The sequence below is a fragment of the Coregonus lavaretus genome (genome assembly GCF_964263955.1).
Source record: "Coregonus lavaretus genome assembly, chromosome: 25".
NCBI lineage: Eukaryota > Metazoa > Chordata > Actinopteri > Salmoniformes > Salmonidae > Coregonus > Coregonus lavaretus.
Window position 1 is genome coordinate 8,845,142 of NC_140012.1, and position 19,674 is coordinate 8,864,815.

At 40.3% G+C, this 19,674-nt stretch overlaps 2 protein-coding genes across 6 annotated transcripts in view; both read right to left on the reverse strand.

The window, feature by feature from the left end:
- Window positions 1-1,553: 1,553 nt before the first annotated feature.
- On the reverse strand, window positions 1,554-11,383 carry LOC311101058 (zinc metalloproteinase-disintegrin-like batroxstatin-2). Of its 4 annotated transcripts, none has more exons than XM_084142095.1 (23): window positions 11,259-11,383; window positions 10,859-10,965; window positions 10,632-10,705; window positions 10,459-10,537; window positions 10,269-10,345; window positions 9,651-9,849; window positions 9,440-9,505; window positions 9,188-9,250; window positions 8,771-8,940; window positions 8,306-8,530; window positions 8,027-8,204; window positions 7,666-7,755; window positions 6,898-7,093; window positions 6,391-6,493; window positions 6,012-6,177; window positions 5,823-5,903; window positions 5,645-5,729; window positions 5,386-5,506; window positions 5,099-5,273; window positions 2,929-2,976; window positions 2,770-2,820; window positions 2,537-2,638; window positions 1,554-2,328 (listed from the first exon to the last, which is right to left on the reverse strand). In XM_084142095.1, exons 1-23 carry the CDS (start codon window positions 11,302-11,304, stop codon window positions 2,269-2,271), a joined length of 2,562 nt encoding a protein of 853 aa, XP_083998221.1. In that variant the 5' UTR covers window positions 11,305-11,383; the 3' UTR covers window positions 1,554-2,268. The 4 variants fall into 4 exon arrangements, with proteins under 4 accessions (XP_083998221.1, XP_083998223.1, XP_083998222.1 ...); XM_084142097.1 differs by having other exon boundaries at window positions 9,651-9,877; XM_084142096.1 differs by having other exon boundaries at window positions 1,554-2,331; window positions 9,651-9,877.
- Window positions 11,384-11,563: 180 nt separating this feature from the next.
- The window catches only part of LOC311100666 (gamma-tubulin complex component 2-like), a 33,238-nt gene continuing 25,127 nt past the window's right edge, over window positions 11,564-19,674 (reverse strand). Inside the window, exons 12-18 of one of the 2 annotated variants that reach the window (XM_084141600.1) lie at window positions 17,569-17,741; window positions 17,303-17,431; window positions 17,076-17,196; window positions 16,615-16,758; window positions 14,660-14,788; window positions 14,252-14,384; window positions 11,564-12,009 (exon numbers count right to left, since the gene is read on the reverse strand). In XM_084141600.1, coding sequence (XP_083997726.1) covers window positions 11,960-12,009; window positions 14,252-14,384; window positions 14,660-14,788; window positions 16,615-16,758; window positions 17,076-17,196; window positions 17,303-17,431; window positions 17,569-17,741 — 879 coding nt within the window. In that variant the 3' untranslated portion in view covers window positions 11,564-11,959. Of the gene's footprint in view, window positions 12,010-14,220; window positions 14,385-14,659; window positions 14,789-16,614; window positions 16,759-17,075; window positions 17,197-17,302; window positions 17,432-17,568; window positions 17,742-19,674 lie in introns of both variants that reach the window. The other variant, XM_084141599.1, reaches the window with a different exon arrangement.

Sequence of the window (19,674 nt, forward strand, 5' to 3'; positions counted from 1 at the left end):
CGCACGCCTTTCCTATGCACTTCTCAGGAGTTGGTATTCAGACTTACCTTATGAAAGTGCGTAACGGCTTTGCAGGCCTGGTCCATTGCGGGCTCTGAATAAATGTAATTCAACCGCTGAAATCCCTCCCACTTGCTGGCCAACATATTTTCTTGTGGAGTTTTCATTCAGTAGGGTTGTCAGTACATTTATCTTAAGCTATCCCTTTAAATAAGGTGTTCCTTTTAGTTTGAATTTTGTTGACAGACTCAATAGAATATATATATATATATATATAGACACCAGGTTCAGAATATTAGGGATCAATGAAAGAAAGCCATCTAAATCTATGCATATTGGTCTCCGTTTCAGCACCAATTGGTAGAATTAATACTCTGATATTCTAGTTTATTTAGGGTTAGGAAATTATGTATGCATCATAAAAAAAAACTATTGGAGAGCCTTTACACACACAAAAAAAGAAAACGATGGTTTGATTCTGAAAATTGCCACTTCATTTCTTTAACCCATGGTAATGTTGGAAGATTAGTGTACATAAAATTAATAGGGAGAACAGTGTACAATAAATAGTAGGGTGTAATATAAACTCAACATGTAAAGTGTTGGTCCCATGTTTCATGAGCTGAAAAAAAATATCCCAAAATCGTGTGGGTGAGCGGTTTGCTGATTTCAACATTGTAAACAGAGTGCCCCTTGGTGACATTGGGGTTATGGTATGGGAAGGCATAAGCTAAGGACAATGAACACAATTGCATTTTATCAATGGAAATTTGAATGCACAGAGAACCGGGATGAGATCCTGAGGCCCATTGTCGTGCCATTCATCTGCCGCCATCACCTCATGTTTCAGCATGATAATGCACGGCCCCATGTCGCAAGGATCTGTACACAATTCCTGGAAGCTGAAAATGTCCCAGTTCTTCCATGGCCTGCATACTCACCAGACATATCACCCATTGAGCATGTTTCGGATGCTCTGGATCGATGTGTACAACAGCGTGTTCCAGTTCCATAGATTAAGGCCTAATGAATTTATTTCAATTGACTGATTTCCTTATATGAACTGTAACTCAGTAAAATCTTTGAAATTGTTGCATGTTGCATTTATATTTTTGTTTTTACAATTCTCTTATCCAAACAGATGACTCATTTACCTAGCGCTTATCAATAGCTCTTATCAAGTTGTAAATTACAGTGCATGGAGAATAGTGTTATTTCCATCTGAAAAAATAAAGTAGATACTTTTTCCACTTGGAACCGGTAGGTTTGCTAGACCTTATTCATGTTTCCTCGCACGTAAAGATGGTGGCATTATTAGAGAATTAAGTCAAGGTCAGAATACGGCATATCTGTAGACACACCTCTGCCACACCTTCATTTACTCGATCTCTACCCAAAATGAATAGCACACTATTCTCATGCTTATGTTCAAGGTCAGAATACGCATAGAGAAAAGTGCAGAAAAAAGAATTACGTTCTATTTACGTGCTTAACTCTGGTCGGAATCTGGCCCTTAGAATTACCCAGAAAGACTCACAGATGTAATCGCTGCAAAAGGTGATTCTAACATGTATTGACTCAAGAGGTTGAATACTTATCTAATCAAGATAAAAAATTAATTTAAAAAAAAAGAATTTATCTTCCACTTTGACAAAATATTTGTGTAGATTGTTGACAAAATGAAAATTAAATCAAATTTTATCACATTTTGTAACAACAATATGTGGAAAAAGTCAAGGGGTGTGAATACTTTCTGAAGGCACTGTACCTCTCACTTGTACCATTCATTTGTAATAGCTTTAAAAAAGAATTTATATCAATTTTTTTTAAAGGCACACTGGCTTGAGATCATGAAACATTCAATTAACATTCATAAGTACAAGAATTCCAAGGCAGAATTTAGGCTCTCCCCTTCATAAAAAGTGCAAACAGAGGCAACCTATAAAAACAAGTGCAACTGCTAGGTTCATGTCAAAGGGAATGGTCTACTGTAACATATTTTTTTTACATACAATAATTGAAGAAAAAAATAACACTGCATGATAAATACATCTGCAATTATGTGCCAGCATTTTCCAAACCACTTTTCCACAGTGGTTGAGAAGCACATTCTGAGACATCACCAAGTTGATGTTGAGTCTTCAAAGACATTCTCCACAGTTTACTTTAGGCTCGGTCATCCAGGACCTCCTAGAGTCTGAAACAAGGACTGGGCTCCTCAAAGGCCTGTCTTCCTATGAGTCACCATACTGCTCCATGCATCAGCCATCATCGACGTGGCATGGGGGGAGGCTTTAGTGCAATCTTATGGCTTGCTCCTCCTGAGGTCTGCTGAACACACAGGGATCAGTTAGACGGCCATCTTGAAACATGCCCTTCAATTCTGGTTTCTTAAGGAATTACCAACACAAAGTTTTGTTGTTGTTACTTTTACTTTCCTGCTATGCAATGTTTTCACGAGACAAAAAAGTACATCTTACCGCTATGAAGAATTTGCAAGTCATGACTACAATAAGTGTGTTAAATGAACACTTACTTGTGGGTATTTGATGGGTACATTTGGTGCTTTGGCCTTGACTGGAGGCACTGAGGGAGGATTGGGCTTCACTGGTGGCACTGGAACAACATGCCTGATTTTCTAACAGAACAATATAAACCAATTGATAATGAGTTCATGATTAGACTCTGTTAGTGACCATGTAGTTAATTGTTTTACAGTTGTTATACCATGTCAACATGTTATTAATTGTAATGGCTGGAATGACTCACCGGTTTGCTACTCAGAGTCGGCAAAGGCTTTGATGGAGGTAGAGGTTTAGTCTGATGAAAAATCGCATAAAGAAGATGTTTGTATAAGTTAGGTACGTTTCTAAGATTCCTGAGTTTAGTAACATGATATGTTTCAGTATTTCAATTGGCATAGCTCACCAGTTCAATGCGAGACTGTGGCAGCACTGCAGGCAAGCTCTTTGGTGTCTGTAAGACAAAATATTGCTCTCCATTTAGTTGCCATTTATTTTTCTTTCCAAATATTCTTAGTCTATCCAAAACATACCCATTTTACTTTAGGCAGGCTATCTCTACAAGTTCAGCAGCCGTTTCACACATGTTATTATTATATATATATATATATCACATAGGAACTATATACAGTTGAAGTCGGAAGTTTACATACACCTTAGCCAAATACATTTAAACTCAGTTTTTCACAATTCCTGACATTTAACCTAGTAAAAATTACCTGTCTTAGGTCCCTGTATATAGCCTCCCTACTGTTATTTTCTTTTACTTTTTTTCTAAACACTTTTTTGTTGTTGTTTTATTTTACTTTTTTATTAAAAAATAAATGCATTGTTGGTTAAGGGCTGTAAGTAAGCATTTCACGGTAATGTCTACACCTGTTGTATTCGGCGCATGTGGCAAATAAAATTTGATTTGAGTTAGGATCACAAATGTATTTTGAGAATGTGAAATGTCAGAATAATAGTAGAGAGAATTATTTATTTCAGCTTTTATTTCTTTCATCACATTCCCAGTGGGTCAGAAGTTTACATACACTCAATTAGTATTTGGTAGCATTGCCTTTAAATTGTTTAACTTGGGTCAAACGTTTCAGGTAGCCTTCCACAAGCTTCCCACAATAAGTTGGGTGAATTTTGGCCCATTCCTCCTGACGGAGCTGGTGTAACTGAGTCAGGTTTGTAGGCCTCCTTGCTCGCACATGCCTTTTCAGTTCTGCCCACACATTTTCTATAGGATTGACGTCAGGGCTTTGTGATGGGCACTCCAATACCTTGACTTTGTTGTCCTTAAGCCATTTTTCCACAACTTTGGAAGTATGCTTGGGGTCATTGTCCATTTGGAAGACCCATTTGCGACCAAGCTTTAACTTCCTGACTGATGTCTTGAGATGTTGCTTCAATATATCCACATAATTTCCTTCCTCATGATGCCATCTATTTTGTGAAGTGCACCAGTCTCTCCTGCAGCAAAGCACCCCCACAGCATGATGCTGCCACCCCCGTGCTTCACGGTTGGGATTGGTGTTCTTCGGCTTGCAAGCCAACCCCTTTTTCCTTGACATAACGATGGTCATTATGGCCAAACAGTTCTATTGTTGTTTCATCATACCAGAGGATATTTCTCCAAAAAGTACAATCTTTGTCTCCATGTGCAGTTGCAAACCGTAGTCTGGCTTTTTTATGGCAGTTTTGGAGCAGTGGCTTCTTCCTTGCTGAGCGGCCATTCAGGTTATGTCGATATAGGACTCGTTTTACTGTGGATATAGATACTTTTGTACCCGTTTCTTCCAGCATCTTCACAAGGTCCTTTGCTGTTGTTCTGGGATTGATTTGCACTTTTTGCACCAAAGTACGTTCATCTCTAGGAGACAGAACGCGTCTCCTTCATGAGCGGTATGGTGGCTGCATGGTCCCATGGTGTTTATACTTGCGTACTATTGTTTGTACAGATGAATGTGGTATTTTCAGGCATTTTGTTCCCAAGGATGAACCAGACTTGTGGAGGTCTAACAAATTTATTCTGAGGTCTTGGCTGATTTCTTTTGATTTTCCCATGATGTCAAGCAAAGAGGCACTGAGTTTGAAGGTAGGCCTTGAAATATATCCACAGCTACATCCCCAATTGACACAAATGATGTCAATTAGCCTATCAGAAGCTCCTAAAGACATTACATAATTTTCTGGAATTTTCCAAGCTGTTTAAAGGCACAGTCAACTTAGTGTATGTAAACTTCTGACTGACTGGAATTGTGATACAGTGAATTATAAGTGAAATAATCTGTCTGTAAACAATTGTTGGAAAAATTACTTGTGTCATGCACAAAGTAGAGGTCCTAACCGACTTGCAAAAACGATAGTTTGTTAACAAGAAATTTGTGGAGTGGTTGAAAAAATAGTTTTAATGACTCCAACCTAAGTGTATGTAAACTTCCGACTTCAACTGTATGTATGTTATGTGTAACATAGTAACTACATACAACATGCATGATACTACTAGTAACTTCACATAATAGGCCTTTATCAATCAGCCTGGAGTAGTGGTAATGTTGAGATAATGTTGTGGTAATGTAGCTCACCTGTGGAGGGGGCCTGGAAGGGACCACAGTGACAAACAGAGGGGTGCAGGCTTGTGTTGCAGATGACTCAATGAAGGTAGGTTGGCTGATTTGGAGGGGCTTGCTGAGAGGATTGCCCTTCACACTCCTCTCCCGGAACATTGGGTTCAACTGTCCCGGGGTAGAATGGACTTTCCTTCAAAATACAGATCATACATAACACATCAATATGTTGATTGTGTACCAAATCATTCCAAATGACAACTGAAGAGGCATTCACAAAACAATGTTGGTGAAAAAAAACTCACCTTTTGGAAATGTAGTTCTCTCTCTTGTCCTTCTTGCGGCACATCAGTCCTGCAACCAGGAAAGTGAGCAGCAACAATACAGCTATTGCTGCTGAGACACCAGCTAACACCCCAAACTGGTCTGCAAAACCAAAACAGAACCAATCATTAACATGTTCATTTTTAGAAACTGTTCAGGTTTACCTTTACAAAATGTAACACATATCATATGAAATACATAAACAACAATGCATGTCACAACAGAGTGAATGAGGCATACCTTGAGGAAAGTCTGAATACTTGACGTCACAGTAAGGTGGAGCCCAACCTGAGCTACAGTGGCACTGTCCCTTGTTGTTGCACACCTAACAAAAGAGAGTGATGATTGTGATGACTAAGTCCATACAATTCTAGCGGAAGTTTACTAACAACTCAAAATCGACAATCAATGCACTCACCCCATTGTCGTGGCATTTTGATGAACAGTCCTCCATTTGACCATAGACTTTGACATCTTGGCATTTGTGATCATAGCAAACCTGTGGAAACAAAGAGGAACTGTTCACTTCATTCGCCCACTCATATGAATTCCATGAATTCCTATAGGCCCTCCTGAGGGATGATTTGGAATTCAGAAACAGTCTTACCTTATTCATTCCACATTTGGTTCCTGTTGGGACCATGTCGAGGGCTCTTATCTTATCCTGGTCCACTGCTATGTTGCATGTTCCCCTCATTGTATAGATGGCCTTCTGCCCAGTGATGGGATACTCATCTCCTCCCGAGCAAAATAGCGTTCCACATTTTATATTCCTAGGAGAAGAAAATAAAATGACTTAGTATTTGACGTCAAACTATGGCAACGTGTTTCTTAACACAAACTTATGGAAGTCTTGTAATAGCTGTTTTCTATTATTTGTAAATTGCCTTGGGAGGGACATTGTGGTCATATTGTGATGGGAAATGTCAGGAAATGGAAACGTCAAAAACACAGGAAGTCAGTGTGACAGATGGGAGTGGACATACTGTGGTGTGCAGCGCGCAAAGCCGTATTTGGTCCTTCCGCAGTGGGCTCCTTCAATGCCATCCAGGTTTAGATTAAAGCAGGAATCCGTGCCTACTTGTGCCGCTAGAAGATAAGAAAGAGATTAGATATTACTTTTGGGTTCCACAGGATATGACAGGGATCCTTACTGCAGATTGTCATCATTGCACAATTCACAATATGACATTCAACCTCCACTAACTGAATGAGATTATATCTAGGCCTAGTATGAAAAGAAAAAAAATGTATGCACTCACTAACTGTAAGTTGCTCTGGATAAGAGCGTCTGCTAAATGACTAAAATGTAAATGTAGTTATTTTCTGGAAGGGTTCTGCTTTGTGTTAATGAAATAACGTCATACGGTTATGGATGGTTACGCTGTGTCATAACTAGTGTAGTGTAAATTAATACATAATTTACAGATCCAGTTTTTCATTCTATGAGTGTAAGAAACATAATTGGCTATGTATTTAAAACAGTAAAGTACCTGGTCCCCACAGTCTCTTGCAGTGTTGCTGAAGTGTTGGGCATTGCCCATTGTAGCAGTAGCCCTGACCAGAGTTGCAAGGTTTCCCGTTCATCTTAAAGGTATCTTCTGGGCAATGCTCTGAAGTTCCAGTGCAATACTCTGCCAGATCACAATCACTGGAAGCTGTTCTACACAAACTGGCTGCCTGTTTAAGCTGAAAGTTGAATGGAGAACAAATAGTTCAGTTGTTGAGTAAGTAACTTCATAACAGATGAATAACTAATAAATCAGAATAATTACATTATTTGTACAGTGCTTTTTCAAACATTATGCTCAAAGCGCTAACTAAAATGTATGCTAGAAATCTGATACTACTACTATAGCAAAGTGTATGATTATTGGTTAGATGCCAAGTTTGGTTCATACAGTACATATTTTATTTGATGACTGACTAGGCCCGCTTCTTACAGTCCCGACTGTCATATTGAGGAAAGATATGGACAGTACAGTACAGGGAAACACAAGAGCATCAGTCTGTTTCCTGGTTTTATTGCTAGTATCCAAACCCTGGTTTCTCAATCCACCCATCTGTTCTTTATGGAGCCAAGCCCTACTTCTCTTTTGGCTATGTTATTATTTATTGCTGGTGGTTATTAGTTGCAGTTGGTTGGGTGTGTCTGTCTGAGTGTTGGTGAGCTGAGAGAGATCAGAGATGGATGTTACCAGCTGGTCTGACTCATTCAATCATACGTTTAATAAAGCACCCAGATTTAAAAATGCACGCACTTGGCAGTTTTCGCAGCATTTTCCATGAGCACAGCTTGATCCCTCAGTGAGGCGACAGGTAGAGGGGTCACAGCAGGGATTCTTACACTCCTGGGAGGGACAAAAGACACACCAGTCCGAGACAAAATATAAAATAACTATTCCATCTTACCAGTCAAATGAAAAATGTATAAAAGTCAGTCATCCATAAAATTTCATTTACGGTGCAAAGCATTCATGCATGTGTATATTTTGTCTCCCTTTCATAAGCTTTTGCAAAGTTTTGTCATCCTTATAACAAAGCCAAACTTTTGATTGAGTCAGAGGAATATTGTAAGACAATATAATCAATGCCAGTGCACCTATGCGGAGCCTGACTTACCTCCACAGTTCCACAGTCGCACTCCTCTCCAGGGTCCAGGAAGGCATTGCCACAGGCAGGCCCCACATACAGCCTGTCAGAGCCAGGTGTGTCCAGCAGACAGCTGGGATTGGCTCTCTCCAGGAAGTCACTCAGCTGCTCCTGACTGCAGCCACTGAACAGCTCTGGGTACACTGACCTGAAAGTGTGGGAATGTTGGCTCACTTTAGAATGACTAACATAATAACATAGGAAATGCCTCAATGTGTGAGTGAATGTGTAATGTATTTTTGTATTTACCTGAGCCGATCTGCCATGACACAGTTGTCGTTGTACAGCGATGTCCCACAGGTGCAGCCTGAAATATCATGGGACATGCCCAGGTTGTGGCCCATTTCATGAGCGATGGTCGAGGCAATGCCAATTGGGTTCCTGTTGTGGTCCTGGTTGACTGCACCTGAACTTCCAGTGCACATGGCAAGTTTATTTGCCAGTCCGACAGTATCGCCCAAGAAATCTTTACCACTGTTGAAAACAACAACAAAATGTTTGGGAAAAGCTTTAGAACCGTGATTAGCTTTGCAAACCACACAAAAGTAGACATTTGTCCATCATTCCAATATTATGCATTAAAAACAACATTTTATATTGAAACATTTTACAGCACGTAATACCAAACAATAATGTAATGGAAATGTTTTGATTCATTGCAATCCAGTTCCTTTCATCTCAACACGAACAATAAAGATAAGGCTAATTACTCACGTGACGAACTGGGCATTGTCATGCTTTCCCCTCTTTAGAAGGTCGTCTTGACGCCACTTGAGAAACCTATCCAGGGTATTCTCAGGACTGGCTGTGACGTCAATGTGATCCCTAGTAGTCCACATCTCCAACCCCACCAGCATGATCCGGATGTTCAATGGCCGATACAACTAGGAAGCAGAGACAGAGGTCTTTTCAATAACTCCTTCATGAATATAAGATATACGTACTAGAGCTAGGGGAGAAAACTCCTGGCCCTAAGCCCTGATTATAACAGTAAGCGATTCAATATAGCATCTTAAGAACCTATAACTAAAGCCTGGACCTGGTCAGGAAAATCTCCTGGCCCTAACTATGCTTATACAGCCATTCACATACAACATGACACACAAGTAGATTACTTCCTTGAAAAGGTACCTTATCAACATGATTGGCAATTTCCAGCATCCGAGCTTTGGTTTCGCTTCCATATGTTTTGTACTGAAAAAACAACACACATATACTGAACAAAAATATAAATGCAACATGCAACAATTTCACTGAGTTACAGCTCATCTAAGGAAATAATAAACCATAAATCTGTTGATACATTGAAACAAATAATAAACCATAAATCTGTTGATACATAAGAAAGACACTATAAAATGTATATGTTGATACATAACATACCTCTGTGTAGTCAGCCACCAGATACATCTCCACAAATCTTTGAGGCCCAGTGATGGGTTTACTTTTCTAAAAAAAGAAAAAAAGTGAGATAAGAAAACATTGGACTCTCCTTACACGATAAATACAACTGGTAGAAAACATTAACCCTATCTTTGGATGTGTATTGTTGCAACTAAGTAATAAAAGGAAGCAGTAGTAAGAAACTGCATACCCAGCCTTTGGACTTGAAGAGGCCTGAGAGTCTGGGGGCCGGGTCCTGGTCGTGGTCATAGACAGTGCTGTCGTTGGAGTGACCACAGCTGGTCTTGTTGGCTCTGAGGTGCTCCTGCCTGTACAGAGCATGCTCCCCATCGGCAGAGTCTCCTAAAGGCTCGATCAGGTAGACCTTCTGCTCAGCCCTCACAAAGCCACTGGAAAAACACATCAGCGAGCGGTTTTCTGAGTGTTGCATTGCAAAGCACGGACAATTAGTTTCTCCCCAATTAAAATAGCATTGTTCCTCCAATTATATGATATAGTATGAATAATCAACATCAAAAGGCAGTAAGCTATTCAGTATAGCAACTCTAATCATTGTCTTGTAGGTGAAATGTCACCAGAGGCTATGCCATTAAAAGACAGGTACATTTCTAAATATGTAAGACCGCTTTCAAAATGATTTCAACCACAAATTTCTCAGTTATTCGTATTACACATCTGTTGAAATGTAGCAATGTTGAATTTCTCAAATGAGAAGTTGGATTTCCTGAGAAATGTATTGATTGCCAACTAGTTCAGAAAGTTCAGAAACTGCTGATAGAAAACAGGAATATGCTGAAATCTCACTTACCTAATGCCAGAACAGATTCCAACACTAACGGATGAATCCTCAATGCCTTTAATATGACCATGATAATAGCAGTGGTCCTAAAGGAAGTTGAAATTAGTAAAAGTATTGGTTTAGAGCTTATCTTGAAATACTGTACACAAATCTGCACAAAGTGACAAATTTAGGCTATTATATTTAAAGGCTTAGATACCTCATAATTTGGAAATGTTGTCACCCGGTTTCCATCTTCTGAATAGTGTGTTTCAGTGTAATGCTTCCCAATTAATTGCCTATAAAAAGAACAACAGAACAAGTCATATAACTGCTACTAAACTTGCTACCAAAACACATATATTAATTAATGGATGGTTAAAAATAATGTACCTATTTTTGTCAAGATGAATTGTGTGGTTCTCTCCAGAAATGGTTAATACATATTGTAGCTCATCAGGATAAACCTAGGGAAGATTTTATTAGTTGTCAACAATGAAAAGCTGTTCTGCTTTTTATAACATCCCCCTCTTCATTGGGGATTTGAAATACTGTATTTCCCTAATTTACAGGAACCACTATTAAATATTTATAGAGAAAAGATAACGGGATGTAAGCACCTGGTTTGAGAAAATGTTTCTTTTGACCCGACCAGTCAGTCTCTGAGGTCGGACCACATCGTAGCGCTCCACGTGATCTAATGTCCGTGCGCCCTTGACCAGTACAACTAAAATAACAGACATCCAGACCTATTTTAACACTAATCTATTTCTTAGTAATTGTTATTCATTTAAAGTCTAGACATTGATCATACGACGAGCATCATACGAGTTATAAACATTGCAATGTTATGTCTAAATGCGTTATTAGCCTAACAGATGGGCTAATTAGGTAGCCTAACTGTCCTTATAAATACAGTAATGTACAGCAAAATACACATTTTTGTATTTCATTCAATTGTTCATAATAAATAACTTCAGATAGTAAATATTAAACCATAATTATATATGTTTAACTTACCACAATACGTGATGCATAACAGGAATGTATATAGAGTGTATCGCATGGCTGGAGCGTAATATCCCTGAGTTTCTCAAGTGTGCTGTATTGCACAGATACTGAACACAGAAATTAAGCAGCTCTGTAAACTACCAGTCCCGCCTCTCAGTTATGTAGCCTACGTTATCAGCAAGGGGCAGACGTTCCGCGTAGCAATCATGACATCACATATTACCGGAAAACCGGTCCAGATTATTAATACTGTTTACGGTCACCTAGGAATGGTTAAATTATGTAAGCAAAGTTCACAAAGAGAATGCTTGGGGGACATTTCGTATATTTTTTTTATTGTACAATAAAACACCAAAACATTTTTAATGAGGTAAAACATAAGTTACCCATATAGAGGTCCAGGTTTTTTTTACTTATTCTGAGAAAAATGCATACAGTTCATGGTAATTTAATCCTATGCCCCTATAAAAGGTAAAGGGGAAAACACCATATAGCCGTTTTAAAAACAACATCTATGGTGATAGTTTCTTGAATCAAACACTAAACAGCTTTATGTCTGACAGCTTTATGTTTGATGTGGAGAAGAATGTCGTCTTTGAAGTTGATTTTTATATTGACACAAGTAGGATAAATAAATACTTATATAGTGTGGGTGACCATCATGCACACTCGCATAAAAAAATGCTACGCAGCAGCCTTCTGACTTCTCTCTATAGCCATCCTCTCAAGACGCTCTGTGTAGAACCCGTTGAAATCCAACCTATGGAATCAAGTTCAAAGCAGTTTTTACTAGGATTGTAACTGTAGCTTAGCCTATCCATTTAAGCAACTAACTAGGATCTATAGACCAGGGGTTCCCAACTCAGGTCCTGGGCCCTTTTTCCCCAAGAGCATCTTAAAGGGAGATTTCTAAATGTTTCACTTCATATTCATCATCCCCAGCACCACCCCAACATCAACATATGTGAAAATAAGTGTTTCCAATGACATCAACCAATTATTAGACAATTAGTAGGCAATGCCTACTCATAATTGGTTAAAATCACACAATGCACACCGATGAGGTCATTGGAAACACTTATCTTCCTCTACCTTTTTTTTTAACCACAAAACATAATTAGAAACCTGCAATTTTCACATATGCTGATGTTGGGGTGGTGCTGGAGATGATGAATATGAAGTTGAAACATTTAGAAATGTCCCTTTAAGGCTAGGTTCATCGTTAGAACCTTCATATGAGCATCGTTAAATCTCAGAGCTATTTCCCAAAACCATATAGCAGTTGTTGTACTTGAAAACGCTCGTAATCTAACGGCTACTTCAGATCACTCGTAGAACAGCTAAGTGCGTCCTTAGTTGCTTTTTTGCCCTCCCACGTTACTTTACACATAGAAGATCTCCACTAAACATAGAATCACATGGTTTATCAGTCTCTCTGTGACCTTGATAACTTCCGAACAAAGTTGACTACAAATACAAAGTTGCCAACGTCTTTGCAATTGATACAAACAAGCAACGTATATTTTGAAATGAAAACTGAGATGACTGCATTAAAATATAAACAGTAAGCTATAGGCCTATGTTCAATCAATTGAGTTCTATGGTGCTACTTGTAGGCTACATATTTCATGATGTGTAGCCTAACGTGCGCAATTATGTGCCAAATCTGTGATATTTATTGGGTAAGCATTAGAATAAGCAGCCTGAATGTTTGGAGCCGTAGGTGGTAATATCTCTCTAGGAGCTGATCCGTCGTCAGTATTGTGAAATAATTATAATGTTAAGGAAATATTTGTATGGAGAAAGCTGATCCGAGAGCAGCACTTCCTTTTTTTCCGATCCTATCAGTATCGACACATGCTCCAACAACACACTTAGCGACCGTTCTCTCTGCATGGTGTTTTAGGAAGGGCATGTTACATCTTTAACCGTTGTAGGAAAGATGCATTGTTAAAAACCCTCGTAAGCCTAAGTTCCATTAATATCAGGAAACCAGGCCCTGAAGAGGTATGGGGTTTGCAGGATTTCTTTCCAGCCCAGCACTAACACATCCTTTTCAAATAACCAACTTATTACGGTCTTCAGTCTGGACCTTGATCAGTTGAATCATCTCTCCAGTACCAGAGTTGGAGATAAACCTTGTCCCGGTTTCCCAAAAGCATCTTAAGGTTAAGTTCATCGTAAGAACCTTTGTAGGAGCATTGTTAAATCTCCAAGGTGTTTCCCAAAACCATCGTTACTAAAGTTGCACTTGAAAACGCTCGTTATTTACCGACTGCCTCAGACCACTCGTAGAACAGCAATTGTCGTTAGATAATTTTTTGCCCTTCCACGTCACTTTATACACAGAAAGTCATTAATCTGTCTCTCTGTGACAACTTCAGAACGAAGTTGCCAATGTCTTTGTAATTGTTACAAACAAGCAAAGGATAACATTATGCTTCAAAATGAAAACAGATGACTGCATTTAAAGATAAATACAGTAGGCTATATAGGCCTATATATTTAAATCATTTTCATATTCATAATTGTAGGCTACTGCCTGTCATTTTTGCCTTAATGTATTTCATGATGTGTAACATGTCCACAATGATGTGCCAAATCTACGATTCAGTGCATTATTATAGGGTAGGCTAAGCATTCGAATAAGCTTCCTCAATATTTGCAGCCATATGGGTGATAACATATCTCTAGGAGCTGATCCGTCGTCAGCAGCGTGGAATAATTACAATGTTAAGGTAAGATGTGAATGGAGAAAGCTGATCTGAGCGCAGCGCTGCCTTTCTTTCGATCCCACCAGTATCGACACATGCTCCAACGACGCACTTAGTGAAAGTTCTTTCTGCGTGGTGTTTTTGGGAAACACACGTTACCTCTTCGGCCGTTGTAGGGACGATGCAATGCTAAAATACTTGTAAGTCTAAGTTCCATCGCTATCGGGAAACCGGGCCCTGTGCAGTAGTACACCCACCTGTAGATTATGTTAATCATGCTGTGCTCACAGTCATTGGTGCTGTAGATGCTGAGCTTGTCAAGAAGGTCCAGTAGCAGTGTACTGAAGTTGCTGTCGAACTTGCTGATGGTGGCTTCGAAGCCTGCGTCTGACTGCAGGGCATCCACGTGCTCCGCTAGGAACTGACGACGTGGGAAACGACATAGGTAAGACACTTGCTGATTGGGGAATAGCATATCACATCATCAATCATGCTATATTTGATAGATAGTATTTGAGACAGAATACAAATGCTAATTGCCATCATTACAATTCCACTGTATTTGGTTGTTGTTCTATATAACATACTCAGGTAAAACACCTATTGTAATACAGGTTTTTACCTTTGAAAGCACTGCTACAAGTTGTTTAGAGTAGTGAGTATCTTCTGTATATGAGTGAGTATGTGTATAGTTACCTTGGAGGTGAGCCTCTTCTTCTCTTGCTCCTCGGTGCGTTCGCTCTGGGTGGGAGGACCCTCCATGGTGCCATGCTCCAGAGACAGACGGTTCATCTCCCGGTCCAGCTTCATGCTCTGGGTGAAGCGCTACACCAGGAAATACAGTGCATTCGGAAAGTATTCAGACCCCTTGACCTTTTCCACATTTTGTTACAGCCTTATTCTAAAATGGATTCAATTATTAATTTTTCCCTCATAAATCTACACACAATACCCCATAATGACAAAGCAAAAACAGTTTTTTTTAAATGTTTGCCAATTTACTAACAATATAAAACTGAAATATCACATTTACATAAGTATTCAGACCCTTTACTCAGTACTTTGTTGAAGCACCTTTGGCAGCCATTACAGCCCGAGTCTTCTTGGGTATAACGCTACAAGCTTGGCACACCTGTATTTGGGGAGTTTCTCCCATTCTTCTCTGCAGATCCTCTCAAGCTCTGTCAGGTTGGATGGGGAGCGTCGCTGCACAGCTATTTTCAGGTCTCTCCAGAGATGTTCGATTGGGTTCAAGTCCGGGCTCTGGCTGGGCCACTCAAGGACATTCAGATACTTGTACCGAAGCCACTCCTGCGTTGTCTTGGCTGTGTGCTTAGGGTCGTTGTCCTGTTGGAAGGTGAACCTTCACCCCAGTCTTAGGTCCTGAGCGCTCTGGAGCAGGTTTTCATCAAGGATCTCTCTGTACTTTGCTCCGTTAAATCTTTCCCTCGATCCTGACTAGTCTCCCAGTCCCTGCCGCAGAAAAACATACCCACAGCATGATGCTGCCACCACCATGCTTCACCGTAGGGATGGTTCCAGGTTTCCTCCAGACGTGATGCTTGGGATTCAGGCCAAAGAGTTCAATCTTAGTTACATCAGACAAGATCATCTGGTTTCTCATGGTCTGAGAGTCCTTTAGGTGCCTCTTGGAAAACTCCAAGCAGGCTGTCATGTACCTTTTACTGAGAAGTGGCTTCCATCTGGCCACTCTACCATAAAGGACTGATTGGTGGAGTGCTGCAGAGATGGTTGTCCTTCTGGAAGGTTCTCCCATCTCCACAGAGGAACTCTGGAGCTCTGTCAGTGACCATCGGTTTCTTGGTCACCTCCCTGACCAAGGCCCTTCTCCACCGATTGCTTTGGCCGGGCGGCCAGCTCTAGGAAGAGTCTTGGAGGTTCCAAACTTCTTCCATTTAAGAATGATGGAGGCCACTGTGTCCTTGGGGACTTTCAATGCTGCATACATTTTTTGGTAAAATTCCCCAGATCTGTGCCTCGACACAATCCTATGTCGGAGCTTTACGGACAATTCCTTCAACCTCATGGCTTGGTTTTTGCTCTGACATGCACTGTCAACTGTCGGACCTTATATAGACAGGTGTGTGCCTTTCCAAATCATGTCCAATCAATTGAATTTACCACAGGTGGCTTCCAATCAAGTTGTAGATACATCAAGGATGATCAATGGAAACAGGATGCACTTGAGCTCAATTTCGAATCTCATAGCAAAGGGTCTGAATACTTATGTAAACAAGGTATTTATTTTTTATTTTTTATAAATTAGCAAACATTTCTAAAAACCTGTTTTCGCTTTGTCATTATGGGGTATTGTGTGTAGATTGATGAGGAAAACAATTAATTTAATCAATTTTAGAATAAGGCTGTAACGTAACAAAATGTGGAAAAAGTCAAGGGGTCTGAATACTTTCCGAATGCACTGTAGACACATTTAATAAGGATCAGCAGTGAGAGACACTGTATAGTCAGTCATACACGGCACACTGGGGGGGAAAGAAGCCTACATATCATAATACTGCAGTCAGATTATCTAATGTGCACGAGTTGCATGTCAATAAACGTTACATGTAAGCTACAACAAGCTGCCATGACAGTCCCGGTTTTGTAGTTTGCGTTCCACATCCACTAACCTGCATGCAGTTGGTGAACATGACACACACGGACATGAGCTTGGAGAAGATCTTGAGCAGCTCTGGGTTGGTCAGCATGCAGTCCTTCAGGCAGTTGTCCAGGAAGCTGGTGTGATGACACAGCACGTCGTCTATGTTGGAGGCCTGAGGAAGACAATATGGACTCTATTATGACATTCCTGATCAATGCAGGGCTTGGGACTGTTACGACAGTGTGCACTAAACCGCAGCATGCAGTAATTAGTAATGTACATGAAAGTACATTTAATTGGGACTGGAAAAACTGTTTGACCACAACAATCTTGGGTCAAAGCAAAGTAAAGCCTCATGGCTGACATTTGTAATGAATGCCACTACTACAATATGCACAGAACAATTATGTTAGAAGCAGCTATAGGCTAATACAAGATAGCACTGAATGCTATCAAGGTGAAAAGCAGCCTTGGTTACATTCCACTTACAGATTTCAAGTTCTTCTCCATGATGTGCCAGGTGGGCTCCATGACTTCAAACATCATGTAGTACTGGATGTTCTGAACAAAGTTCAGCATGCGCTGTCTCAAGGCAAACGCTGTTGCAAACCTAGAGGGAGGAGGAAACCAGATAGCTCATATCAGAACTTGATATTAGGAAGCTGGTACTAGAGAAACAAACAAGGAAGTTAACTGAAGGAGTTTTGTCAACTCACCACTTGGCCCTGTGCAAGGCGTACTGCTTGGCTGTTTTGTTGCTGATCCAGACGTTGCACAACAGCCTCTCGACATGTTTGCAGTAAAATATGTGTCGGAAGAGCATCTGGTATCTCGTCAGCGCTTTTCTGAAGAAGAAGAAAAAAAAAAAAAAAAAAAAAAAAAAAAAAAAGAGCCTTTAGCCTTCCTTTAACCAGGTCATACTGAGGTCAGAAGACCTCTTTCCCAAGGGAGACCTGTCCTTGGATATAGCCAGTATACCTACCTGTTGATGATGAGCGACAGCGGCCACTTGACGATGTAGTCGAAGGAGAAGGCCTCCAGGCCGCTGAGGGCCACCTCAGTGGGGTCGGCATTGATGATGGCCTTCTCCTGCTTGGTCTCGATGGCCAGCACCCGCAGCAGCTGGGTGATCACGTCATGAGGCATTAGGTCAATCTGGGAAACAGGAACAGAGGGTGGGTGGATGAGTTCAGTGTAAAGCCCCTCCCAAAACAGTCACATTACATACTGGTTGTTTAACTTAGTCTTTTATATGTATAGCCTATAGACAATTGTGATTCTGCCCTTCAGCAATTTTATATTACTGTGCTAAAGTGCAGCTATAAGAAATGGTCTAATGCAGTAAACAGCAATGACACCATTTGAATAAGAAGATCAGAAATTACTTTAGGTTCACTTTAAAGTAGTCAACAGTGCCCCCAGCTGCTGTATTATTTAGTATTCTTCATTGGGATCCCCAATTAGCCAACACAACAAATAAAATACATAATAGAATAACATTATATACACATAACACTGCGCCAACTGCTTGAACAGACAGTTCGGTACCTTCAACACATCAACACCTCACACAAAGACCAATAGCGATGCTGTCAATCTCTCCTCAACTTTGAGCCAGGAGAGATTGACATGCATGTTACTGACATTCACCCTCCCTGTACATTAAGTGCAGTATGTGCTACTCTGTTCTGGACCAACTGCAATTTACCTATGTCTCTCTTTGCCACATGACCACACAACTGGGCAGTAGTCCAGGTGCAACAAAACTAGGGCCTGTATGACCTGTCTGGTCGACTGAGATGTCAAGAAAGCAGAGCAACGCCTTATCATGGACAGACCTCTTCCGATTTTAGCAACCATTGAGTCTATATGTTTTGACCATGACCGCTTGCTATCTAGGGTTACACCCAGCAGTTTAGTCTCCTGAACTTGCTCAATCGCCACATTATTCAATAATAGAGCTAGATGAGGTTTAGGGTTGAACGAGTGATTTGTCCCAAAAACGATGCCTTTAGTTTTTTTTTTAATATTCAGCACCAGCCTATTGCTAGTTACCCATTTAAAACTGACTGGATGTTAAGGGTTCATTGATTTATTTTAGTGTAATAGCCGACATATATACCGTTGAGTCGTCAGCGTACATAGACTGACACACAGACTTTATTCAAGGTCAGTGGAAGGTCATTAGTAAAAACGGAAAACAATAATGGCCCAAGCCGGCTGCCCTGCGGTACACCACACTCAACCGAATGTGTCCTATTAGATAGGTAACTCTCAATCCATGATAAGTGAAAGGATACAAATCCATAACACCTACGTTTTTTCAGCAATAGGTTATGATCAATGATCTCAAAAGCTGCACTGAAGTCTAACAAAACAGCTCCCACAATCTATCAATTTCTTTCAGCCAATTATTTGTGTCAGTCCTGAGCATGTTGAGTGCCCTTCCCTATAAGCATGCTGAATGTCTGTTGTTAAAATAACTTTGTATTTGGTCAAACATAATTTTTTTCAAACGTTTGCTATGTGTCGGTAACAGGCTGATTGGTCGGCTGTTTGATCCGGTGCTCTGCTATTCTTGGGCAGCGGAATGACGTTTGCCTCCCTCCAGGCCTGAGGGCACACACCATCTTCTAAGCTTACAGTGAAGATGAGGCAAACAGGAGTCGCAATGTATTCCGCTACCAACCTCAGCAATTTACCATCCAGGATGTTGGTACCAGGTGGCTTGTCCTTATTTATAGATAGCAACAATTTTTTCACCTCTTCCACTCCCACTTTGCGGAACTCAAAACTACAGTGCTTGTCTTTCATTATTTGGTCCATTATGTATGAATATGAAGGCTCAGCGTTTGATATTTGCATGTCATACCTAAGTTTGCTAATCTTCTCAACAAAAACATTATTAAAAAGGTTGGCAATATCATATGGTTTTGTTATGAACAAGCCATCTGCCTCAATGAAGGCGCCTGCCTGATGAATGATGGAGCAGAGTTTGCTTTTTTACCTAGAATTTCATTTAAGGTACTCCAGAGCTTTTTACTATCATTCTTTATATCATTTACAGGCCTCCTGTAGCTCAGTTGGT

Bases quoted from the DNA above. Each gene is read 5' to 3' on its own strand.
- LOC311101058 (XM_084142094.1), bottom strand. From the start codon at position 11,304: ATGCGATACACTCTATATACATTCCTGTTATGCATCACGTATTGTG. The intron at 7,756-8,026 runs GTAAGTCAGGCT...TGTCCCTCCCAG, and splicing joins GCGACTGTGGAACTGTGGAG to GAGTGTAAGAATCCCTGCTG. The intron at 2,332-2,536 runs GTAAGTGTTCAT...CTGTGTGTTCAG, and splicing joins TACCCATCAAATACCCACAA to CAGACCTCAGGAGGAGCAAG.